Raw genomic sequence first — 25,998 nt, forward strand, 5'->3', positions numbered from 1 at the left:
AAAATTGTTTTGTACATAAAATTCTTACAGGAGAGTGTAGTCCTGATAAGTCTGTAAAATGATATTCTTGTGAAATTCAACCAGCTGGCTCCACTGCATCTTATCTTTCATACGCTCCTCTCATGAAGCCATAAAAGATCACAATCCACTGTGCTGTGCAACATTTTGTTGTATCATCACAATCATGTAAGCGTTCCAAGTCTAATTAAACTTTGGAGATTATGTAGCCCGATCCCCTAAATTAATTAAAGGAGAATATGTTGAGAATTGGATGTTGTGATATGTTCATGGATTTAGGAAGTCTTATTTGATTATTTTGCTCAGATAAAAAAAAAAAAAAAAAAAAGACTTTTCTACAGAGGATCAACAAATCATTAAAAAGAATAAGGTTCTCTTTCTAACATTTGTTCGGTATCTCACTATGGGTAATGCCTCAGTCGTGGCCAATCCTGGAAGCACCAATAACACACAGTCTGTCAGTTGACAGACCAATCACAGGAGTGATGAGGGAGTACCACCTACCTATATAAACCACAGTCATAGGTGCCTACTTCATTCTCGTTCTCTTCCCCGTAAAGATCTTTGGAAGCTATCCTCAGCAGGACTCATAAGATGTGGTCGCTTAACAGTTCATCAGGCGAGCCATTCAGGTATGTTGCAGAACGCGGCTGTTCTTTTTGCGAATATATTCACTGTCAAAGTAAATATTTTTTTTGCTATATTTATATTGTTTTCTCTGGGTGGCATGAACCAGTGCGATGAGGTGGGTTTGCGTTTTTTCTGTGGAGTTTCGTGCTTTTATGGCTTCTACCTCTACGGCAAGAGGATTAACACAGAATAAAGTGGCACGTTGTTGTGAACTGCTTCTGTGTTCTTGAGTTTGGGTTCTGTCATGGCAATTGTAAGCTCACCGAGTGGTGGAGCAAAGGGTAAGGATCCCTCCCGTCCGTGTGCTTGTGGATCTATGATCTAGCCAAATGATTCCCACCAACTATGTATCACTTGTCTAGGGGTCAGGCATGCACAGGCCACACTCGCTAATCCCGAGTGTTGCCCGCTTTGTTCCTATTTCATATGGAGAGTTTTGGAAGGTAATGAAGATCCCTATTTTTCTCCGCCTCCAGCGGAGAAAGACCCCCCCACCCCAGCTGCAAGGACAGCGCAGCTGGGGCGATCTCATGGACGAAGTCTCCCCTGATCTTCCTCCCCTCTTTGAATCAGCCGCTTTGGCAGGGGACAGGGAAGAGGAGAATGACGCTGATGATCATCTTAAGGAGGACGATGCCATTCTCCCCGCTCTTCCTCCTTTTCCATCCAGGTAGAATGATGGATGCATCCCCCTCTCCTGTCCAAGGAGAGCTGGACCTTACTGAGATGTGTAGGAGGGCGGAAGCCAAGCTCTCCATTGACTGGCCGTCACAACAGACTGTACAGAGAGGGATCTGTATGAAACGGCTGCCGTCTCGTGCTGCCCCAGTAAAGCAATTTATTCAAGCCATCCCAGCGTGTGTCGCGGAGATGCGTCGGTTTTGGGACAAGCCTTTTTCTCACAGAGTGCCTGTTAAAGGTTGCTCTATGCTGATGTGGGCACTCAGCAAATGTTTTTGGACTGCAACTTTATGGTTTTCATGGAAACGATTGAGCTAGAGGATTGCAATAACTAAAGAGCTGACAGAAAGGCTGTGGACTCCAGTAAAAGCAAAGGTGGGGGTGTTTGCATCTATGTAAACAGAACTTGGTGCACCGATGCTGTTATTACCAAATCCCACTGTTCTGCTGATATTGAGTACCTCTTTATCAAGTACAGACACTTTTACCTGCCCCGTGAATTTACATCTACCATAATCGCTGCAGTATATGTACCCCCGGATGCTAATGCTGAGCTAGCCATGAAGGAACTCTCTTTTGCTGTCAGAAAACTACAAACAATGCATCCGGATGGAGCTTTTATCATTGCTGGGGATTTCAATCATGCCAATTTGAGGACAGCACTCCCCAAATTTTATCAAAACATTTCTTGCCCTACAAGAGGAGACAACACTCTTGATCATGTTTATACAAACATCTCTGATGCCTACAAAGCCATCCCCCTCCCCCATGTTGGACAGTCTGATCACTTATCCCTGTTCCTACTCCCCAAATACACCCCCATCATCAAACATGTGAAACCCACAGTGAGGACTGTAAAATTGTGGCTGGAAGTTGCAGACTCTTCACTACAGCATGAGTTCCAGAACACAGACTGGAATGCGTTTGCTTCTCAGGCCAACCTGGACTCACACACGGACATTAATACCTACACAAATTCTGTTCTGCAACACATCAACAGGTGTGTCGACAAGGTAACCACCCATAAAACAATTAAAACATACCCCAATCAGAAACTCTGGATGAACAAGGAAGTCCGACTCCTGCTGAATGCACGTGATGCTGCTTTCACATCTGGCATCCGGGAAGCCTACAATTTATCCAGGGCCAATCTGAAGAGGGGAATTAAAGCAGCCAAACACAATTACAAACTTCGGATTGAGGACAAATTTAAGAACAATGACCCCTGACGTATGTGGACAGGCATCCATGCCCTCACAGATTACAAACCAGCGAACATCTGTCCTCCCACATCCTGCTGAACTTTTACCGCTGCGCTATTGAAAGTATACTAACAAACTGCATCACAGTGTGGTATGGCAACTGCACTGTCTCAGACCAGAAGTCCCTCCAGCGTGTGGTGAAAACTGCCCAATACATCACTGGTGTTCAGCTACCCTCCATCAAAGACATTCACCACAAACGCTGCCTAAGGAGGGTGAGAAGCATTATCAAAGACACCTCTCACCCCAACCATGGTCTGTTTACTCTTCTCCCATCTGGGAGACGCTATAGGAGTCTTCGCTGTCGCACCAGCAGACTCAGGAACAGTTTATTTTCCTCAGCTGTCAGCCTACTGAACTCTAAACTCAGGCGCTTAACACTACATCCCACTCAGAATACATATTTATTTATTTATTTTCATATTCCCTTGCTCATTTCTTTGCACATAATTTCTACCTCTTGATGCCACTTGCACTGTTATGGTCACCAGCCATATATATATATTTACATATTTATACTTCATTCTGTACAATGCACCTTCAGTGTTTATACTTCTTTATTTGCACCTTGTACTGTTTTCATAGACATTTGCATTGAGCTGGTCTCTGCTTCTCTACCTCATAACTTTGCACTCCATAAAAATCTTTATTGTATATACTCATATATATATATATGTATACTTATTGCTATTTGCACCTCTGGTTAGATGCTAACTGCATTTCATTGGCTCTGTACCTGTACTCTGCACAATGACAATAAAGTTGAATCTAATCTAATCTAATCTAATGTGCACGAAATGGAGGCTCTGGGGATGTCCAACCCACCTCCAGTCGAGGCGTCGGTGGCAAATCACCTTCAGCCCGATCGTCGGGAATTTTATTCGTCTGCGCTCGCTACATTGCCGGAACGGACGGAGAGATTGTCGATCTCCATTTACCAAAAGATCAACTGGTCTTCAGCCCTAGCTGTAAGGGCTCTTAACGCCACCTCGCTCCTCACAGCATAGCAGACCGAGTTGATGGAGGAGATGAGCTGACAGATTGATGTGGGGGCGCCGGATGCAGCATTGTGGGAAGAGATCTGCGTTATTGTCATATGTCAAGAGGGGCTGTCCAGAGTTGCGGCCGCAGCATGGGTCTCACCATTATGGGCGAACAGGCTATTTGGCTCGGTCTCTCTGGCCTGTCTGAGAGGGAGAAGACAGATTTCCTCAATCCCCCAGTGGATCCGAAAGCCCTTTTCGGGGCAACGGTGTCCACAGTGCGGTAGCAGTGTTATTTTAGGAACAAGGATGGAGCAGCGTTCGAGACCTGCCTTCCCCGAAAATCCACCGCTTGCCCCCCACAGCCGTCACGTTCCGGCTTCACATCCCATTTTAGAGGTGGACAATCTGGTTTTAGAACCCAGACCAGGCCTCCCCCACAGCCCCAGCAGCCAGGGCAGGGAGAGGCACAGCCGAAACAGCCGAGAAGCAAGGCTTCTTTTGTGGTGGCGGTGGCCAAACATCGTCCATCTAATCTCAGGGGAACAAGAAGTGACGGGCGACCTAACCAGTGTTCTGGTTTGGGACACGGAGTGGGTGAACAGCACTCGCGGAGTCTCGGTTCCACCTCTCCCTCAAGAAGTGAGTTTGTTTTTTGCCCCTCCAGCCAAGAGGACTCGGAAGGGGAATCAAAGCATAAGTTTATACACAAACAATTTAATGGGAGTGTTGGCAACAGTTCCCCCAGTGCCTCTCAGTTTGCATCTCCCCTCTCCACCCACGGGGTCAGAAAAGAGAGAAGAGGAAAGTTTGCACAAAAACATGTGTGTGACAAAATATAAAAATCTCCTCTGTGCATCCAGGTAGTGGGCCAATGGCACAGTGGTGTGTGAAAATAAATCACAAAATAATACTGAACTCAGAGCTGCAATCCCCAGCTCTGCCTTTAGATGGTGTCGCAGCACCATCAGTGTGCGAGAGCTTCAGCGGACCCCTCTGTTGAAGCAGAAAATTGGTGCGCATGCGCAGTTAATTCCAGGGTTTTATCTATGATAAAACTGAGTTATCGGCTGTAATTCACTGTGAAACCACCTCTGTTCAGTTCGCACTCTACGTTTGTACGTGGAAATAACAAAGGCATTGAGAAAGAGTAATCAGCATTTTGTTTCTTGGGCTGATTCATGTAATGGCAGACCCATATCATGATAGCACCTGTCTCATTGGGTAGTAGAGGCTATTATATAAAGTTATAATAGTCTGGGGCTGCGACCTCCGGAGGGCTTGAGAGCTCATTCTACCAGAGGCATGGCTACCTTTTGGGCACTGTTTAAAGACCTTTCAGTCCAGGACATTTGTGCAGCTGTGAGTTGGGCATCGCCTCACACTTTTGTCAGATTTTATAGACTGGATGTCACAGGGCCTTCATTGGCTCATTCAGACCTTGGTGTGGGTAGTCAATCTGCTGATGTGTATAAAGAAAAGAAAAAAATACACACACAAATGAACAATAACACAGTGACGCACAAGACAGTTGCCGGTCTGCTTCTGACAGCATATCTGCAATATGGGAGTTGGCTATGTACCATAGTGAGATACCGAACGAATGTTAGAAAGAGAACTTTAGGTTACTCACGTAACCCCGGTTCTCTGATAACAGGAGTGAGGTATCTCACCACACTTCCCTCCTTGCAGTTGCATGGAGAAGAGATATGCAGAGAATGAAGTAGGCACCTATGACAGTGGTTTATATAGGGAGGTGGGACTCCCTCATCACTGCTGTGATTGGTCTGTCAACTGACAGACTGGGTGTTATTGGTGATTCCAGGATTGGCCACACCCGAGGAGTTACCCATAGTGAGATACCTCACTCCTGTTATCAGAGAACCGGGGTTATGTGAGTATCCTAAAGATAACTCCAATGAAAAGTAGCAACATTCTTTTTAATTCAACAGGATTGTACAAAAAATAGATTCATGTTGTATTTTTTTTGTTTTATAATAAATGTACACAGTAATTTGACAGAAAGCCGTGAAAAATGTCATACTACCTCTTTTGAAATTGGCGGACATTTTCATGTACTGTTAGACAAGTAAAAAAAGCTAACATTTGCATCAGTCTAAGTATATAAACTAAAAACAGCCAACATCAAAGTAAAAATAAATTCCTGAGACAAAGATGAAGACATTTTAAACCTTCCAGTGCTAATAAACGGATTTATCTGTGCTCTCCAATATAAAAACTGAGTGTTGTCAATGGAGCTGCATTTGAAGTACAGTATCAGTAATGGAACCCTGGAAATATTGTGATGAAAGAAACTATAAAGAAACAGACAAAAAGTAAGATGGGGAAAAATAAAGCAAGAAAGAGAACTCACAGGACAGGGCAACAAAGTGAGAAATACATTTTTTATTGAAAGTCAAGAGTGGGGTAGAACAAAGGAGTGGAAAATCAGAAAACTTACTGTACAAAGAAAGAATATATAGAGGATCTTCAGCTAAGTGTAGACTGAAATAAAGTGACTTCAGCATATCTCTATAAAAGACTATTTTCACACAATATGTCTAAGGTTCACATGTAAAGAACAGCGGGGTAAAAACTTACGCTGCCTTCACTGAACTCTTATCAAACCTGCAGTCTCATCGCTTTAGAAAATGTAACCTGTTTGATTATTCCTGAGATCAAATGTCTACAATGAGTGAAAGCAGCCAATCAAATATCCCTTCAAGGAATTCAGAACACAGTGAATATAGAACAGTGTGCTCTGTCATGACAAAATTGTTTTTGACAAATAAAAAAAACATAATTCCATTGTAATTGTGCAGCAAAAACAGAGTTTGCCAGCTCAGGCTGAGACAGATTAAACCACCTTGTCACTGTGTTGTGATCTTTTTCAACCTTGCCTCACAAGATATTGCTTCACTTCACAATGACAACTGAGGTGCTGTGTATGGACTCCATTACAGCAGTAAGGCGGCTACAAAGATCATGGGGGGAGTTCCTCACTTTGGGCGGCTCCTTCAACACCACCATTTCTGCAGAAGAGTCCAGGACCCTTGGTAGGAATTCGCTGAGCTTTTCCTGCAGAGAATCTGATTATCCAAACACAGACAATAAGACAGCAATGTGAGTTAGGACATAAAATCTCATTTGCATAGTTTACATACAATAAGTGAAATAGTGTGAAAGCCCACCATCCATGTCTTGCCCCAGGTAGGAGCACCAGCAATTCCTGATCAGCTCGATGATATCCAAGTCCTCTTGACTGACGCTGTCTCTTACCATGAGATGCATGCAAGGGATGACACACTCGTTCATGATGGTCATTCCCTCTGCTACGTTATTCTCATCTTGACTTTTAAAGAGTGTGGCTGCATTGTCATTCAGCTCCTGCAGGGTGCAATAAATCCACAGAACAAACTGTACTGTATATACAGATCTACATCATTTACATCACAACTATGTGTTTAAAAATTTTCTAAATACTAAAACTTTTTTATTTCCCGGTTTCAATGAAAAAAATTAGTGGTTTCAAACTTCTGGTGAATGAAAAAACAAAAGACATTTAAGATGAAAGATGAATTTACAAACTGTTGAATTATGCACATTTTAAGTGAAATAATTTAGTACATAAAATGTTACTTTAAATCCTAAATCAGTAGGGTTATCAAAGTGAGCAATCCATACTTTCAGACATTTTCTCCTGTAAAGTGCAATAAGTGACTGGTTCACTCCTTTCTTCTCCCCTTTCCTGAGAAGAACTGAGTTGTTCTGGTGTGCATGTGCAAGATAATGTAGTGCTTCTCTTATTCTGCAAGGAAAAACATAAATGCTGTAGTTTTTAAAGAATCTTGCATGTAAACAATGCTCAGATCCTGCCCGTTTTCCACGACTACATACTTTCCATTCTGATACTGCTCAAGACCTGTTAACAGGTAGGCAAACACTGTCTTGAACATGTTGTAGTCATCATGCCATTGCTGGAAAGAGAATGAATAAAGTATTGTTTGAAATTTAAAGAAGAACATAAATTACAAATAAAGAAGTGAAAAGAGTAGTTAGCCTAAGTGGTTTTACCAAATACTCATCCATGTCCATGTCTTCTGGTTTAATGAGACGAAGTTTAGTTCTGGCCTCTCTCATGATACTGATGGCCCTAAGAGGAGAAAACAATAATTTAAATGGCTTATTTTGGTTAAGATATACAATCCGTAATCATTCCACTGGCTAGACCTTAACTCTTTCATTAACTTTGAGAAGTTCCAAGTGTAAGGAACTACAGAATGACTAAAACTGACACTCACTTTTCAACCAAACCAGCAAAGATATCAGAACCAAGTCATATCATGATATGATACATGTTAAGCATGGTACAAAAACAAATTTGTGTAATACATGATTCTCTGAGCAATTTATCACTCACAAAATAAAATTAAGACCCATCAATTTCTTGATTGGACTGCATTTTTTTATGCAGGACTGCATAAAATTTTTGATTTAAAGGCAGAGAGATGAAGAGAACGATATTGTGTACCTATCATCAAAACTCAGGTTACGATCTGCAAACTGCTCCAGTAATGTCCTCTCAATGATACGGTTTGGCGCCTGATTCTGAAAGAGGTAGACCAGGACATGCTGGAGTCGAGGGTCTTGCTGGGGTGTGGTCTCCTCCTGAGACAGCTCATGCAATCTGGAATATTCCTCATGGAACGCCTGATGGAGAGACCAAAGAAAGGGATGCAGTGAGGGGCACCATTTCTTTAATTTCCAAAGAAATAAATAGTAAAAGAAATAAACATGCTAACGTTGTTAAATCAAATGCCAAGCAATCCAATTTAAAGGTGAAGTGTGCAATTTCTGCACCACTGTTACCACCAAATGAAACAGCAAAAATAGTGATTGGTTCCCCGAACAATCTCCCTGTCTGCTTCTGGTTGGACAAAATTTGGTTGAGCCAGTGTTTCTATGTCGTATTTTTCCGGGTGCTCAAACAAACAGAGCAATATTTTGATAGCGCTAGTGTTTATACATTTCAGGGAAATCAACCTACGTATAGCTTACAGTATTTATGATGTCTCTGCATATTAGTCTGGTATAGGAGAAGTTATTTAAACATTTAAAAAATGACTTTGCTTTTAATATCCTAGTGCAAAAGAAATTAAATTCAGATTAGAAATGTGTAGTGCCAAGTGGTTTTGTTTACTGAGAAATTTTATGTTACTGAGAATACCTTAATGAGTCCTGCTTCTGGCCCGTCTTTGTCAAAGGCTTGTCTTGCTTTGGCAATAGCAAGGATGACACCCTGCATGGCTGGGGTTAGCATCATCTATTACATTATAGAAGACAAGAGGAAAAATATGACCTGATCATTCATCATTTTCATACCTTCCCTTCTAAAAGAAGATTTTAGACAGTTCATTATCACTACTGTGTTATGTGATGGTTTTTACCTCTTCATTGTAGCCATCTGCATCAGAGCGCACCAGGATCTTGCCTACATTGGGTATCTCCACCTCTGACACCTCATTTTCAGGCTGCCTGCGTCTGGCTGCAGCTGGGTTCTCCTCTGTGGACGAGGCCTCTGGCTGGGGCCATGTGTCTGTTTCTGCCTTTGGTCCTCCCTCATTACTGATCACCCGCTCCTCTACCTCAACCTCTGCCTCAGCACTGTCTTCAGAGGCTGACTTAGCCTCAGGCTGCTGAAATACAGAGAGCGAAAACAAGAGAGAAAGAGGTGGTTGAATGACTGTCAATCATCTTATCAATTCATCATTCAGAAATAAGCCACAAGACGCTGTGTGTTACATTGATTTTACTACACATAGGGGTGTTCTTTGGCATGATGCAAAGCTGCAATGCTACAATGATTTAGCATTATGCACATTCTTGAGAACCTTCTTGCTTTACTCATGGTTCCCACACTTTTTGTTCTCACACAGTTGTTCCTGATTACTGGATATAAAATCATTTGAAATAATTTGTTGTGTGTGTGTGTGTGTGTGTGTGTTTGTGGATTTTCTCCCCTTTTCTCCCCAATTTGGAATAGCAAATTCCCAATGTGCTCTAAGTCCTCATGGTGGAGTAATGACTCGCCTCAATCCGGGTGGCAGAGGATGAATCTCAGTTGCCTGGCTTGTTAAGTGCATTACCGCGGAGACCTAGCGCGTGTGGAGGCTTCACGCTATTCTCCGCGGCATCCACGCACAACTCACCATGCACCCCACCGAGAGCGAGAACCACATTATAATTATACATTATTTCGAATTGAAATAATTTTTTGAAATTGCTGGTGAGGACTCCATTTGTATGTCAGGTACCAGTCTTTAGAATTAATAGATTGTTAATAGTTATCATACTATGTTATAACGATGACTTGCAGGCAAGTTTAACTTAACACAAGCAGTCACAAAGAGCAATTTCTCGCCAATTATTTTAGAGAAGAGCAAAACTAGATATATTCACATATATCCATTTTAATAACTTTTAAGATTTTACTCATTTCAAAGAGTGGAAATCACAGTTTTAAAATTCCCTGATATTTCCAGATTTTCCATGACTGTGGGAACCCTGTTTAATAAAACAGCGACAACTGTAATTCGATAAAAGTCACCAATCTTCAATATATAGTAACATTAAAAGTGCACTCAGTAATTTTTTCCTCATTAACAAATTTTAACACCTAAAGACATGAATTGTAATTTTGCAGTAGGAAATAATGACCACTTACATTAAAGGAAGACTTTAGTCATATCAGTAACCTTATAAAAGCTGTTTTATTCTATATGGAGAGGGTCCACACATGGAGGCTGCCATGTTAGAATCACATGACCAGCCGATTACTACTCGCTTAATCTCAGTAACCGTCCTGTTATTTGACACTTTCACTCATTGATAAAAGTAATCGTGGCTAACTGTGAATACTACATTTCTACAATGACATCTGAAACTGAAAACTACTGATTTTCAATGATGCTGCATCCAAGCTGCTAGGTGTCAGTGTAAGTCCAAGATGACTTACACTGCACCTTTAATTAAAAGAAAAATCAAGTAATATAGTTCATTAGCCAAACCATAGACTGTTTACAGTTGCCATGCAACATGACAGCTTATTATAGAATACTAAGTCACAGGTGTGCATTTATCAGCATTTTTAAATGCCTTTGAATGTGATTCATCCAATCAGAATATTCAGTCTTAACTATCTGTTATACAAAATTCATTCTAGCATGGGAAAGGATTTTTGTACATGCTTGTTGCTTATGGCTGTAAGAGATACTGACCACTAGAGGTCGTCCCACTACCATTTATGACAAGGCACTATAAGAAGGTCATCATGTTGAGATTGTACCCAATGGAATGCAGAAAAGGAGTCATAAATGAGGACCGCCAAAAAATCTATTAGTCACAGAGAGGAAGAGCAGAGCAAAACGAGATGAATAAAACCTGTGCACTAATCACAGAACCATGATTGGAACTCCATATACTAAGACAAGTAGTACAGGTGCATCTCAATAAATTAGAATGTCGTGGAAAAGTTCATTTATTTCAGTAATACAACTCAAATTGTGAAACTCATGTATTAAATAAATTCAGTGCACACAGACTGAAGTAGTTTAAGTCTTTGGTTCTTTTAATTGTGATGATTTTGGCTCACATTTAACAAAAACCCACCAATTCACTATCTCAAAAAATTAGAATATGGTGACATGCCAATCAGCTAATCAACTCAAAACACCTGCAAAGGTTTCCTGAGCCTTCAAAATGGTCTCTCAGTTTGGTTCACTAGGCTACACAATCATGGGGAAGACTGCTGATCTGACAGTTGTCCAGAAGACAATCATTGACACCCTTCACAAGGAGGGTAAGCCACAAACATTCATTGCCAAAGAAGCTGGCTGTTCACAGAGTGCTGTATCCAAGCATGTTAACAGAAAGTTGAGTGGAAGGAAAAAGTGTGGAAGAAAAAGATGCACAACCAACCGAGAGAACCGCAGCCTTACGATTGTCAAGCAAAATCGATTCAAGAATTTGGCTGAACTTCACAAGGAATGGACTGACACACAGACGTGTAAAGGAATTTGGCTACAGTTGTCGTATTCCTCTTGTTAAGCCACTCCTGAACCACAGACAACGTCAGAGGCGTCTTACCTGGGCTGAGGAGAAGAAGAACTGGACTGTTGCCCAGTGGTCCAAAGTCCTCTTTTCAGATGAGAGCAAGTTTTGTATTTCATTTGTAAACCAAGGTCCTAGAGTCTGGAGGAAGGGTGGAGAAGCTCATAGCCCAAGTTGCTTGAAGTCCAGTGTTAAGTTTCCACAGTCTGTGATGATTTGGGGTGCAATGTCATCTGCTGGTGTTGGTCCATTGTGTTTTTTGAAAACCAAAGTCACTGCACCCATTTACCAAGAAATTTTGGAGCACTTCATGCTTCCTTCTGCTGACCAGCTTTTTAAAGATGCTGATTTCATTTCCCAGCAGGATTTGGCACCTGCCCACACTGCCAAAAGCACCAAAAGTTGGTTAAATGACCATGGTGTTGGTGTGCTTGTCTGGCCAGCAAACTCACCAGACCTGAACCCCATAGAGAATCTATGGGGTATTGTCAAAAGGAAAATGAGAAACAAGAGACCAAAAAATGCAGATGAGCTGAAGGCCACTGTCAAAGAAACCTGGGCTTCCATACCACCTCAGCAGTGCCACAAACAGATCACCTCGATGCCACGCCGAATTGAGGCAGTAATTAAAGCAAAAGGAGCCTCTACCAAGTATTGAGTACATATACAGTAAATGAACATACTTTCCAGAAGGCCAACAATTCAATAAAAATGTTTTTTTTTATTGGTCTTATGATGTATTCTAATTTTTTGAGATAGTGAATTGGTGGGTTTTTGTTAAATGTGAGCCAAAATCATCACAATTAAAAGAACCAAAGACTTAAACTACTTCAGTCTGTGTGCACTGAATTTATTTAATACATGAGTTTCACAATTTGAGTTGAATTACTGAAATAAATTAACTTTTCCATGACATTCTAATTTATTGAGATGCACCTGTATACAAGATTACCCTCTCTAAAGACTAGACATAAGATCACACAAGGCGTAAACAATTGACTGTTGATTGAAGCATCATGAGTATGTTCTCAGTAATCACTTAACGGCTGTGGAAAGGTATGCATCCAGTTGTTCTTGATGGTAGGTGTAGGAAACACAGAGTTCATGCTCTATTTAAAGCCTGTGGCTCTTCTCTGCTGACGCACTGTCCTCAACAACCCTGCCTGAGACCTTAATCAGAAACAGTGAGGAATGTTAGACAGCTCGCAGCTGTCTGATGAACCTTATCCTCATATTCCATTCCAGACCTTATCCCCTTACAAAATACCTGGCTTTTGCAACATGAGTGACAAAAACATTAAACATTAATCAAGTATAAACAAACCTGTTTATAATAACTATTAATTTAAATTAGGAACACTCTCTCCCATATTCCCACATAACTCTTGTACCATTTCAAAGTCCAATCTTGAAAATTCTTCTATTTAGCATTTTTTGCAATTTAATAGTTTTGTTTTATTTTTCATTACAAATTATATTATCAGCATAAAAAATTAGTTAAAATGTTCAGAATTTCTTATTGTTTGGTGTGGCAAGAAAATCTGACCTTTTGTACAAATCTTTAGTATTTCCAGGTTTAAATCAGAATTTAAATCCCAGATATTTAGTGTGGACATTGAACTCCACTGTAAATATTCATAGACATTTATCAGAGAACACATTAAACATTTTAAACTAATGAAAATAAAAGCCATTACAGAGAGTGTTTAAGGCTCAAAACAATAATGAAAGTATGCTAAGGAGGTTATTGACATTGAATTTCCAAAGTGGTTTTAAAAATACATGAAAGAGGGGAGTACGGTGACACCATGCGAAGGGCAGACTTGTGAGAGACAGCTCTGTGCACTTTGCAAATTTTTTTAATTATTTTCATTATATAATCCGGTGAAATTCGATACACCCAGTTACACATTTGCTGTTTGAGGTAAACATGGCAAAGAAGTCAAAATCATCGGGCTCTGGAGACATTAAAAGACACTTACGGGTTCAAGATGAAAGCCCAGACGGGCCTGTGGACCATGGACTCGATTTGGATGGCGCGGCGGGAGATGGAATCCAGCGTCAACTGTCCAACATGTCGGTGATGTTGACAAAGGTACTTGCGGACTTGGAGGATCTCGCTGTAATAGGTCGATCGATTACGGTGATGGAAAAAAAATTATTTGAGCTAGTCACAAGAGTTACAGATGTTGCAAAACGAATCGATTATTTGGAGTCATCAGAGAGGAAATTAGCCGCTAATCCGCCCGCGACCAAAGTTGATTTGGAACGTGTTCTTGAAAAGCTTGAAGATCTTGAGAATAGAAGCCGTAGGAATAATATTCAAATTGTTGGAATTCCTGAGCCTGAGGAGGGCAGAGATATGGTGAAATTCCTATACGAGCGTTTCCCGAGTCTGCTCGACATAACAGGCCACAAGCTGGAAATCGAGTGAACTCGCAGATCTGCTGATGGAGACAGGCCCCGATCGATTCTGGCCAAATTTTTGAAATCATCCGATAAAGATGTCGTGTTGCACCAGGCGAGGAGCAAAGGAAAGCTTTCTTGGAAGAATTACAATATTTTCTTGTTCCCGGACTTTGCAAACTCGACAAGAGAGAAACGCGATCGGTTTAAGGAATGCAAGAAATTTTACATCAGCGGAAGATCACTTTTGCTCTGATGTTTCCAGCCAGACTGAGAATAAACACCAAGGACGGCAGCAAAGTATTTACATGTCCCAATCAGGCAATGTCTTTTATTGAAACAATGGGTGAGTAACTGTTGGGTGTTTTTCTTGTGAGTGGATTGACTCACTGTACATGCTCTGGCTTTCGGAGGAAGCTGGGCACCATTTTTGTTTCTTTTTGCGTTGGCTCCGCCAAGTGGTTGGAGTTTGTTTTGTTTTGTGGATTAACACTTTTCCTTCAAGAAACTTTTGCAGTGACGGAAGATCACATTTACAATGAAGTTCCCGGGCAGATTGAGAATAGACACTATGGATGACCGCAAAATATCTACACGCCCACACAAAGGATGTCTTTTATAAAGTTGGCGGACTGTGTAAATCATGGGATATACTTTTATGCGGCCTCCGAGTGAATTGACTCTTGACCATCCGAGGAAATGGGATGCGTGTTTCGTTTCCTTTTGTGCTGGTTCCGTCTAGTGGTTGGAGCTTGTTTTGTTAAATAACACTACTTTGGGACAGTTATGGATGAATCTGTCAGTTCCTTGTGCTTATGCCTCCTGTTGGCTGGAGTATGATTTGTGGAGTATTTTCGTGGGTCATTGGAATGATTACGTTATTTGCTGCACTCATCAGCTGGCTCACTGAAGATTCGTTTGTCTGACCGAGGAAACTGAACAGCATTATATCGGCTGGAATTTGTTTTGTGAAGGAACACACCTTTGAGACAGTTCTGTGAATGAGTCTACATGTTCTTTGTGTTTATTCTGCCTATTGGCTGGGGTTTGTTTTACAAAATATTTGATGTTATGTAATTTTGCCTTACAAATTTGTTAGGCAAAATTGAGCAATCCGGTGGCAAAGTTGTCGCTGAGGCTCACGCAAGTGTACATGGACTCTTTGAGTTTAAAGGGATGGACGCCGGTTAGCGCTTTCGTGCGTGGGGTTAATGCGCACGTTTTTCTTTTTTCTGTTTGTTTTGTATGGGGGGAAGTTTGGGGTTTAATTGTTGCATTGATGTTGAAATGTGGTCTTCACAATTTATTTTTTCTATTATATTAAAATGTCAAATGTTAATATGAGTGTACTATCTCTCTCCACATGGAATGTAAATGGGTTGGGGCACCCCATAAGAAGAAGGAAGGTTATTTCTTTTCTTAAATGTAAGAAATATGATATAGTGTTTCTTCAAGAAACACATCTTTCCCCGCAGGAAGCTGACAAATTTGGGAAGATATGGGGTGGATATGTTTTCTTTAGTGTTGGCTCAAGTAAGAGCAAGGGAGTCATTATATTGGTAAATAAACATTTACAATTCAAATTTCTCAAACAGTTTAATGATAAATTAGGAAGAGTCATTATTGTTTTAGCAGAAATTCAGGGGCAAAGTCTGATTTTGGCTAATATTTACGCACCTAACGCTGATGATCAGAGCTTTTTTATAGATCTTGAAGGGAAGTTGCAAGCCGCTGGCACCCTGCATGATATAGTTTTGGGAGGAGACTTTAATCTTTTGATGGACTCAGTCCTTGATCATAGTGAAGCAAAAGTGTGCAAGCCTCCTAGAGCATCATTGACGCTTCACAGGATGTGTAAAAATCTTGGTCTTACAAATATTTAGAGACTATTGAACCCATCTGGTAGAGACTATAAATTTTTTTCATCGATCCATAAGATTTATTCTAGAATAGATTTTTTTTATATCCAAATCCCTCATTTCATCTGTTGTTGATTGCTCAATTGGAAATATCTTAGTCTTGGATCACGCCCTGGTGACTTTAGAGGTGTTGCCACATATAGAGAAAAAGAAATCGTATAGTTGGCGCCTTAATGTATCCCTTTTGCATAATCCTGATTTCCAACAAATGTTAAAGACTGAAATCAGTGTTTATATGGAGACCAACTGGTCCTCGGTATCCTCTGTGGGCATGGCTTGGGAGGCACTTAAGGCGGTTCTTAGGGGTTGGATCATACAGTCTGCCTCATTCATCAAAAAATCCAAAGCACGAGAACTCTTGGAATTGGAAGGAAATAATAAAAGTGCAGAGGCAGAGCTGAAGCGTTGTATGTCATCTGATGGCCTCAGAGAATTGACCCAAATTGAAATATAGTTATAATTCTATTTTGCTGCAGAAAGTGGAGTTTTGGTGATTCAGGGCAAGACAGTCATACTTTGAGTCGGGGGACAAGGCAGGGAAGCTTTTGGCTAGATATATAAAGCAGAAAGAGTCTTTTTCTACCATTCCCTCAGTGAAATCTGCTGGTGGTGACATTTTTACCTCAGCCATTGATATTAATAATGAATTCTATCTTGATCTCTATAGTTCCACGTCTTCGTCTACTGATGAAGATATTAGAAACTTTGTGGAACAATTAGATCTTCCTAAACTGAAGACTGAGCAAAAAAACGCTCTTGATTCTGAGATAACCTTGGAGGATCTTGACGAGGTAATTAAGTCCCTACCTACTGGCAAGGCTCCGGGGCCAGATGGTTTTGCTGCAGAATTTTTTAGATCCTATGCTACAGAACTGGCTCCACTTTTGTTAGAAATTTATACTGAATCATTAAAGAATGGAAAGCTTCCTCCAACCATGACACAAGCCCGGATCAGTCTGATTCTTAAAAAGGACAAAGATCCAAGCGAGTGTAAAAGTTACCGTCCAATCTCCCTGATCCAACTAGATGTAAAAATTTGTCAAACATTTTGGCTAACCGATTAAGTAATGTTATGAAATCTCTTATACATATAGATCAGGTGGGGTTTATTCAGGACCGCAGCTCTTTTGATAACATCAGGTGTCTCATCAATATCATGTGGTCAGTAGCGAATGAGTCTCCGGTCGCTGCCATCTCACTTGACGCCGAAAAGGCGTTTGATATGGTAGAATGGGATGATCTTTTTAAGATTTTGGAAATGTATGGGTTCGGGAGTACATTTATTGGTTGGATTAAGTTACTTTATAAACACCCGTAGCAGCGGTACAAACAAATGGATTAATTTCAGAATATTTTACTCTGAATAGGGGCACTCGGCAGGGTTGCCCTCTTTCCCCATTATTGTTCTGTCTTGCCCTGGAACCATTAGCAGCCGCGATAAGAAAGGAGGATGATTTTCCAGGTGTGACGGCGGGAGGTGTGGCGCATAAGCTTCTGCTTTACGTAGATTATGTTTTATTATTCGTCTCCGACCCCATTAGATCTATGCCTTGCAACCACAGAATTATTAATTCCTTTTCAGTTCTAAGGATACAAAGTCAATTGGTTTAAATCCGAAGCTTTGGCTTTGACAGCGTACTGTCCAGTAACGGCCTTCCAGCCGGGCGCCTTCCAGTGGCCCAAACAGGGCATTAAGTATTTGGGAATTTTATTCCCAGCAAATTTGTCTGATTTAGTCAGAGTTAATTTTGATCCCTTAATAGAAAGGTTTTTGAATGATGTGGACAGGTGGTCTTCATTACACTTATCAATGATTGGGAAGGTTAATGTAATTAAAATTAATTGTAGTTGAATTTTGGAATACCTGTTACAATCTCTCCCTATAGATGTCCCCCTCTCTTATTTCAAGCAATTTGATAGCATAGCGAAGTCCTTCATTTGGAATGGTAAGCGTGCCAGGTTAAATTTCAATAAGTTACATAGGCCGATTGACAAAGGTGGGTTAGGCCTACCCAAGATTTTGTTTTATTATTATGCATTCGGTCTCAGATATTTGGCTCATTGGTTGCTTCCACTTGAGAGAGCCCCTCCCTGGTTTTGTATTGAAAAGGAAGCTCTTGCCCCTATCTCGCCTCTGCATAGCCTTTCGATCAAATTAATCGGAGAAGTTAAGTCACACCCCGTTATTTTGCATTTACACTCAATATGGACAAAAGTGTCCAGAGTGTTTAATTCGGATATTTATTTAAACGTAGTCTCGAACATATGGCAGAACCCTAAACTATGCATTAATAAGTCCCCTTTCTGTTGGTCAGATTGGATTGTGAAGGGGGTTAATACACTCGGTGACCTATATGAGAGTGGAGTATTGAGACCTTTTGAAAATTTGGTTCAAAATTTTGGAATTCCCAGATCTCAATTTTATAAGTATTTACAACTGCGCCACCTACTCTGTAGTTTTTGGGAGTGGCATGCAACCCCCTAGTACAGCAAATACTCTGGGAGTGGTGACTACTGCTTTTGGAAAAGGTCATGAGGCATCAGTGTATTACTCCCTGCTAATTCAGAGTCTGGGGGACGGAGCTTTAAATTCCCTCAAAAGACTATGGGAGGAAGATTTCAATTTGTTTTTGGAGGAGGGAGTGTGGGCTAGGATTCTTAAAAACGTCAAGTCTGCATCTAGAGATGCAAGGGTATGCCTTATGCAATTTAAGATTCTACATAGATTTTATTGGACCCCTTCTAAATTGTATAGGTTTGGTCTTAAGGACACACCCACCTGCTGGCGATGCCATTTAGAAGATGGAGACACCACCCATGTTTTTTGGAGGTGTCACAAGATACAGAAGTTCTAGTTGAGGGTCCAGAATTTTATAGCCGATGTATTGGGTACTCGGATCCAGACTCTGTATTTTGGGTGACGGGGTGGTCATTGATGTAAGAGATAAGTACATGAAGAATTGGATCCTGGCCGGTTTTATGGTGGGCAGACAGATTATCCTTAGAGGATGGAAGTCAGCTGGAGACCCCTCGTTTCGTGAGTGGTGCGAGGAGATGGGCAGGGTGGCAGCTTGGGAAGAGGTGTCATATAGAAGGCTAGGCAACATGGATATGTTCATTAGGATGTGGGGCAGCTATTTGGCCTTTTGGAGGGCTCTTGGGGAGGGACAGTGGAGGCAGACGTGTTGTTTTAAATGTGTATGTTGTAGCCTTTTTGTTTTTTAACATATACTTTTTACAATGTATTTCTATACATTGGGAGCTGCCTCTGCAACCTTCGTGAAGATGCCGACAGGGACAGGCCGAAGGGGAGGACCTTGTACTGGTATGCCTGGCCTTCGAAGGCAAACCGCAGGAAGGGACTGTGTCGAGGTATGACCGAGACGTGGAAGTATGCGTCCTTCAGGTCTACCGCCAATCTTGATGCCGGACGCTTGCTAGAATGCCCTTTTGCGTCAGCATCTTAAACGGGAGTCTGAGCAAAGCCCGATTCAGTACTCGCAGGTCCAGGATTGGTCGCAACCCACCGCCTTTCTTTGGTACGATGAAGTAAGGGCTGTAGAACCCTTTCTTCATCTCGGCTGGAGGGACAGGCTCTATCGCGCCCTTGCGCAGAGGGGTAGCGATCTCCGCACACAAGGTAGCGGTGTTCTCGGTGAACCTGGGCGGGCACCTGGCGAACTGAATCGTGTAGCCGAGTCGGACGGTCCGGACCAGCCATCACGACGGCTTGGAAAGTGCGAGCCACGTGCCCAAACTCCGGGCAGGGGGGACCAAGGGAATGATCATGTCGGACGTACCAGCGGGTGGGGCCTCACAGCGGGGCGGAGCTCAAGGTGCCACGTCGAGGGGATTCGAACCCCGTGGCCGTGCCGAGTCCAGGGACATCGAAGCACTTACCTGGCTCCTGCCGCCCACCATAAGATTGGCCGAAGGGGGGAGGAGGAGGAATCTCATCCCCGTAGTCCACCGGACCCAACCTTGTGTGGGCATGTTTGTGCCACAGCTGGGCGCACAGGGGTGGGGGGACCGCCGCTGGAGCACCATACCTGCAAAGATGAGACGGTGGACGGTGGTCGTGATGACAGCCGTGCACACCGGACATGTGACCCAGGCAACAAGGAAACTGCTTTTGGGTACCGCAGCCTCTTGGGCATGCGGCGCAATTAAATGAAAACGAAACAAAAGATTCTCCTCCCGGCCCTTCACTGGGGGATAGAGTGGTCTGCTTACCAGCTCCAGTGTAGCAGGTCTCCTTGCCCCTGGGTCGCCCGTCTCAGGGGCGCTTCGAAGCCTTCCTCGGGTTCTTAGTGGCCGGCCGTGAGCCTGCGCTGGGCTCTATGCCGGGGCCGGGCCACAGGAGCGGGCTGCAGCGGAGCTGATGTTGTTGCAGACGAGATGAGCAGATGGGGTGTGGGGTCTTGCGCCGTGCCGGGACAGGATGTGACGTATGGCCTCCGTCTGCTGCTTCACCAACGATAACGAATAGGCCAACCTGGGATATGGGGGCATCAAGGAACCGTGACTTGTCAGCCTCTCGCATCTCAACCAAGTTGATCCAAAGGTGGTGCTCCTGGACCACGAGGGTGGACATCGTCTGCCCGAGATACCGCGCCATGACCTTCGTCGCCCGGAGAGCGAGGTCGGTCGCCGAGTGAAGTTCCTGCATCAATCCCAGGTCAGAACTACCCTCGTGCAGTTCTTTTAGCGCCTTGGATTGGTGTAGAGCCTTGCAGGAGAGCCATGGCGTGCAGGGCGGAGGCTGCTTGTCCAGCGGCAGTGTAGGCCTTAGCCGTCAGGGACGACGTAACCCTACAGGCCCTGGACGGGAGTTTCGGGCACCCATGCCAGGTGGCGGCGCTCTGCGGACATGAGTGCACCATGAGCGCCTTATCCACCTGGGGGATTACCGAGTACCCCCTGGCCTCTCCGCCATCAAGGGTAGCGAGAGTGGGTGAGCTGAAAGATCGGGAGCGGGCAGTAAAAGGTGCCTCCCACGATCTTGTCAGCTCCTCATGCACTTCCGGGAAGAAAGGAACGGGGGGCAGTGCACGGCTGGAACCAATCATCGAGCCGCAAGGGTTCCGGGGAGAGTGGAGGGTTCCACTCTAGCCCGACACTCGTAGCCGCCCGGGAAGGCATGTGAGGTCCCCAAATCACCCCCAGTGCTAACCGGCACAGCCTCATAACCGTAGGAAGAAGGACCGAGGCGGGGTGCCGCTGGGGTGGCTTGCTTTCTTACAAATGCAAGCCGCAACCGCAATGTTGCCATGGTCATGTTCTCGCAATGAGGACATGATCCATCCACGAACGATGTCTCTGCATGGGCAGCGCCCAGACACGTAAGACAGCGATCGTGGCTGTCGGAAGCGGAGAGATAACGACCGCAACCAGGAATAACACACAAACGGAAAGGCATCTTTAAAAAGACGCGTCTTTAAAAAGACATTCTGTGTGTGCCGCTTTTTCAGAAAGAAAATATACTCTTTTAGAATATACTCTTTTAAATGTCCTGCCGAAGCACCCAGGGTCGTTCTCTGCAAACCACAGATGCAGAGGGGGAGAAGCCACTGAAATGCGCCGTAAGATCCAGCAGAGAGAGGTGAATGAACTCGGCGGATGAATTCAGCTCAATAAATAGAACCGCTCGGCTCCGAAGAGAAAATCTGAATGAGTGGTTGCATTCCAGCTCCTTTTATACCCGTATGTCCGGGCGAGTGGCATGCAAATTCCACTCGCCAATTCTCATTGGCCTTTTAAAAAAAAAGATCAGAGGTGTTTGGGGCTCTCAAGATTGACCCCTAGTGTCACTACATCAACACAACGTCGAGTGAGTGACAGATAGGGAACTTAATATCTCATCATGTCGATGCTTTAAGTCATGAGTGAGATTTCAAAGTAGTAAACATGGTCATTGTCACAGATTTGCTTATTTGACAGTGACCTAGAAATTATGCAGAATCTTAAATATTTCTTATTCCAAAAACTACTTATTCCCATGTATGAATTAGATTTTTAACCCCAGATTTTCAGTGTGAAATTTTGAACCCCACTGTACATAAAACATATTTTTCTTAAAATCTATTACACACTTAGATCATGATGCGCATCCTCAACAAATGGTTGTAATGTGAGCCTTTTAAAGAATATCTTACGTTGGTACTGAAATTCTATTGTAGCGTATGTCGAGGAAGTGGCTTGTGACCCATATGTACTGTACATGAAGCCTACATTTCTGTATATGTGACCTATTTCTTCCAAATCTCGAAATAACGTTCCCATACTCTCACCTGATTCTGCTCTGGCTTCTCCTCTTCTGGTAGGCCTTGTGCCAAGCTGCTGGTGATATCCTCCTCACCTCCCTCTCTCATATTCTCATTAGGTTCTGATGATATTGAGTTGAGAGCTGCTAAACTGGCCACAGGCTCTGAGAAGTGAAAGGACATTGAAATTATAGCTGCAACAGATACATGGAAAACATCACACCTTCTCTAGAAAAGGACCTAACCTTCACATTCCTGGGTAGGTGCTGGTGTTGGATCCGGAGATGATTCTTCAGTTACTTCATTAGTGTGTTCTTGGGCTGGTTCTTGTTTTGGTTCTTGCTCTGGATTCTGTGGTTGTTCTGGGACTGGTTTTACTGTGTTGGTGGAAGTGTGAGTTTGAAGTTCTTGCCGTTCTTCATGTTGGGCTTGGCAGAACTGCTCTTCCCATTCTCGTAGCTCCTGCTTGAACCAGCGGTTATCCTCCCGAACATAACGTTTCAGGATAGGTGGGAGAGAGTCCATTCCTTTCAGAACCTGCCCTGTTTCATCATCCGTATCTTCTGCAATTCAAAAGCAGGAAAGTTGTGGGATAAAGTTGATTACTTTGTTCATATTCAGTGGGGTTCAAAAGTCTGAGTCGATTTGTGAAAATGCTTTTGCATTTTCTAATATAATACAATTACACATTAAACATTTGAAACGGATGCAAATAAAAGCCATTACAGAGAGTGGTTAATGCTCACTGTTTAGCAGATACTCTCTCATGATAAAACGATAATGTAAGTTTGCCAAAGGAGGCTATTGACATTGTATTTCCCAAGTGGATTTAAAAATACATTAAAGAAATCTAAGTATCTCATCATGTCGATGCTTTAAGTCATAAGTGTGATATGCTTAGCTCATTCAGCAAAATCTGAGAACAACCATGTATTCTGAGAGAAACATGGGGAAAGTACCTGCTATGAGGTACGGTAACTTGTCATTGATATACATGAGGCAGTAGGCGCTGGCGTTGGTCATGCCTCCATATGAGTCCCGGACCAGCTCTTCCCAGGTCGACTCTGTTACCATTACATCATTGTACTTAAGCCAACGTTTATGAGCGTGATCATAGATGTAGGCCCAGTAATGACCAGCAGAGGCCTGTCCCTCATGGACAAGCACAGCATGTAGCCTATATGGCACCTGGATATACCAGAAAATGCATCAGATTTTCTTGGAATGAGTATGTAGGGTACATAGATGCATAATAGTGCAAATTTCTTGAAAGGTCTCCATCAATATAAAAGTACCAATGAGTTTTCAGGATATAGACTTTACCTGACACAAGTTGTTATCTGAGTACATGCCCTCCAGAGCCTGGCTGACCTTGTCAATGCTGGCTTTCAGATCTGCACACAGGGAGAGAACACAGATCAATACGCTGTGCCTGAGGCAGGATCCTGATACAGTCACAAACACATTAGGATAACTGCTTGTAAATAACTATGGCCTTCAGAAGAGAAACATTAAAATGCACATTAAAACTCTGTTCCAAATCTTAGTGAGCTGCTTCGCTGCCCACTTTCTATATAGGCAGCTGCCTTCTAAGGAAGGAATTACTCTACATTATTTGGAATGCTCTACAGTACATAGGTAGCAACTAGACTGTGCAGCACACAAATACCAGTAATACTCCACACAGGAGATGCAATTTGCATTTGAAAAAAATTGCCTTTGCATTAGGAGCTTGCCTATGATGCCTTAAAATGCTGTCTTCGCAGGCAGCTCACTAGGTTTTGGAACACAGCATATATTAAAAAAAAACATTATTCAAGTTTGAGGAAAAACATTCACTCAACGCAGTGTATGTTGAGAGATCCTGCCTGAGTGTGGCTTTTCAGGGAGAGAGACACAACCAATATGTGTAACATGTTCTGGACTTCAGTTTTGCATGGATTCTTATTTTGAAATCATGTTTTATCTCTTGTTCTTGTCTCTTTTCCTTGTTCCCCTCTGATTGTTCCCCAGGTGTTTCTTATTATCCTTGTTGGTCCCTGTGTATATATTGCCCTGGTGTGTTCTATGTTTTTGTCAGCTCTTTTCCATATTTGGCTGTAGTGGTTTTGTTGTTTTGCTCTCCAGTGTTTTTGAATTTCTAAGATTTCCAGTGTTCTTATGTTTTTGTGTTTCATTTAAGTTTTCATTAAATAGACTGCATTTAGATCCACCTTCTCTCGCCTTAATTCTCCATCAGCATTACAACATCTACCGTTTATGGTGTTCTCAACCTCTGCTCTCCAGCGCTGTAGACAGCCCCTGATGGAGTACAGCTCCTCCTCAGTCACACTGTGGGGTGCTGGTTGCAGTGGCACCTCCATAAGGGGTCTGCACTGAGTAAAAGGCTTGTGTATGGGAGTTTTCTGTGTAGTGGTCTGCAGGCAGCCAAAACCATCCGATGAGCCAGCATCATCTGTTTCTGTTTGACTACAGCAAGAAATTAAACAGTTAGAATGGGAGACAAACAGAGAGGAGTAAACAAACAATGAGGACAAAAAAAAAAAAAGTTCTAGAGCTCTCTCTCTCACGCAGCTGAGGGAATTGTGAAATGCAGAAGAGCATGTTTGATGTTGGGCCTTGCCTGGTGTCACCTGAGCTGGGTTCTGTGTTTATGGAAGGGTTCACAGGTGATACACTTGTGGGCTTTGTGGTAGCAAACTCCAGCACATACTGCAACATGTCTGCCAGAGGGTATTTGGCTGGCCCTGAGCCATAGTTTTTATAGCTGTACAACAGAAAAACAAAGAAGGAACAATATTCAAAGTGTGCCTGTAGAGTTAACCTGGATATAATCAGTATACCAGTATTTATAAGTATTTGTAAATTTTTGAATGTTTGGATAGACACTGAAACATACAATTTCAATGTATTGACAGCATCTAAAATGTAAATGTTTTATAAATGAAATCCAAATGGGACTAATAAAAGTAATTTGCACTCTTTTGGCACTTTTCCACTGCACGTTACGGTTTTATTCGACTCTGCTCGCTTTACTTTTCTGAGTTTGCTTTTCCACTGCAGTGTAGTGCCGCCTCAACGTGTGTGGGATTATAGGCTGATTGTCATAGTTGTGCCGCCTCTACTGCCGTGACATCATCTTAAACGCGACACAAACATTACTGACCATAAACAATAACACGACCGCTAGCTGTTAGCTACTAGCTCATTGTGCTGCATAAAGCAGTTGTTGCATGGTGATTTTGCCTGGTTGTTTTAGAAGCAAGCTTTCCAGTAGCTGGTCAACTAAACAAATAGACGCTTTCAAGCAGAATATAGAGTTAACTTAACAAAACGTACCATCCTCCATCGTGGACTCCAACAACGGCGAGTCCAGGGCACTCTCCTTCCCATTGCTCACCGGTCTATTGCCATAGATAGCGTCCATTTGGTTGAACCACTTCCACTTCCTTCTGTTTGAACCACTCCAGCTGTTGTGGTCCTTGATGGTTCTGTAGTCACTTTTAAGTTTTTTTAACTTTTCCTTACACTGTTGATAGGTCCGGTGGTAGCCGTGCGTGGCCAACAGCTGAGACACTTCCTGAAAGACTTTTTCGTTTCGCGTCGTTTCGTTCGTCGCTAACAAGAGGAACGTCTGCAACTCGTTTACTGACCACGACGTTGTTTTGCGCACAGCCATTTCTTTTTACAATTCGAAAGTCGTGTGATCAAATGATATTGCTGTCGC

At 42.7% G+C, this 25,998-nt stretch overlaps 1 protein-coding gene across 2 annotated transcripts in view; it reads right to left on the reverse strand.

Moving 5' to 3' along the window:
• Positions 1-5,965: 5,965 nt before the first annotated feature.
• The window catches only part of LOC127431363 (ubiquitin carboxyl-terminal hydrolase 28-like), a 36,214-nt gene continuing 16,181 nt past the window's right edge, over positions 5,966-25,998 (reverse strand). Inside the window, exons 13-26 of one of the 2 annotated variants that reach the window (XM_051681781.1) lie at positions 24,895-25,038; positions 24,526-24,740; positions 23,595-23,665; positions 23,231-23,459; positions 22,517-22,834; positions 22,299-22,435; positions 9,022-9,267; positions 8,802-8,897; positions 8,106-8,284; positions 7,649-7,727; positions 7,472-7,551; positions 7,259-7,382; positions 6,766-6,961; positions 5,966-6,663 (exon numbers count right to left, since the gene is read on the reverse strand). In XM_051681781.1, the coding sequence (XP_051537741.1) occupies positions 6,491-6,663; positions 6,766-6,961; positions 7,259-7,382; positions 7,472-7,551; positions 7,649-7,727; positions 8,106-8,284; positions 8,802-8,897; positions 9,022-9,267; positions 22,299-22,435; positions 22,517-22,834; positions 23,231-23,459; positions 23,595-23,665; positions 24,526-24,740; positions 24,895-25,038 (2,287 nt within the window). In that variant the 3' untranslated portion in view covers positions 5,966-6,490. Of the gene's footprint in view, positions 6,664-6,765; positions 6,962-7,258; positions 7,383-7,471; positions 7,552-7,648; positions 7,728-8,105; positions 8,285-8,801; positions 8,898-9,021; positions 9,271-22,298; positions 22,436-22,516; positions 22,835-23,230; positions 23,460-23,594; positions 23,666-24,525; positions 24,741-24,894; positions 25,039-25,998 lie in introns of both variants that reach the window. The other variant, XM_051681780.1, reaches the window with a different exon arrangement.

The sequence above is a fragment of the Myxocyprinus asiaticus genome, chromosome 40 (genome assembly GCF_019703515.2).
Source record: "Myxocyprinus asiaticus isolate MX2 ecotype Aquarium Trade chromosome 40, UBuf_Myxa_2, whole genome shotgun sequence".
NCBI lineage: Eukaryota > Metazoa > Chordata > Actinopteri > Cypriniformes > Catostomidae > Myxocyprinus > Myxocyprinus asiaticus.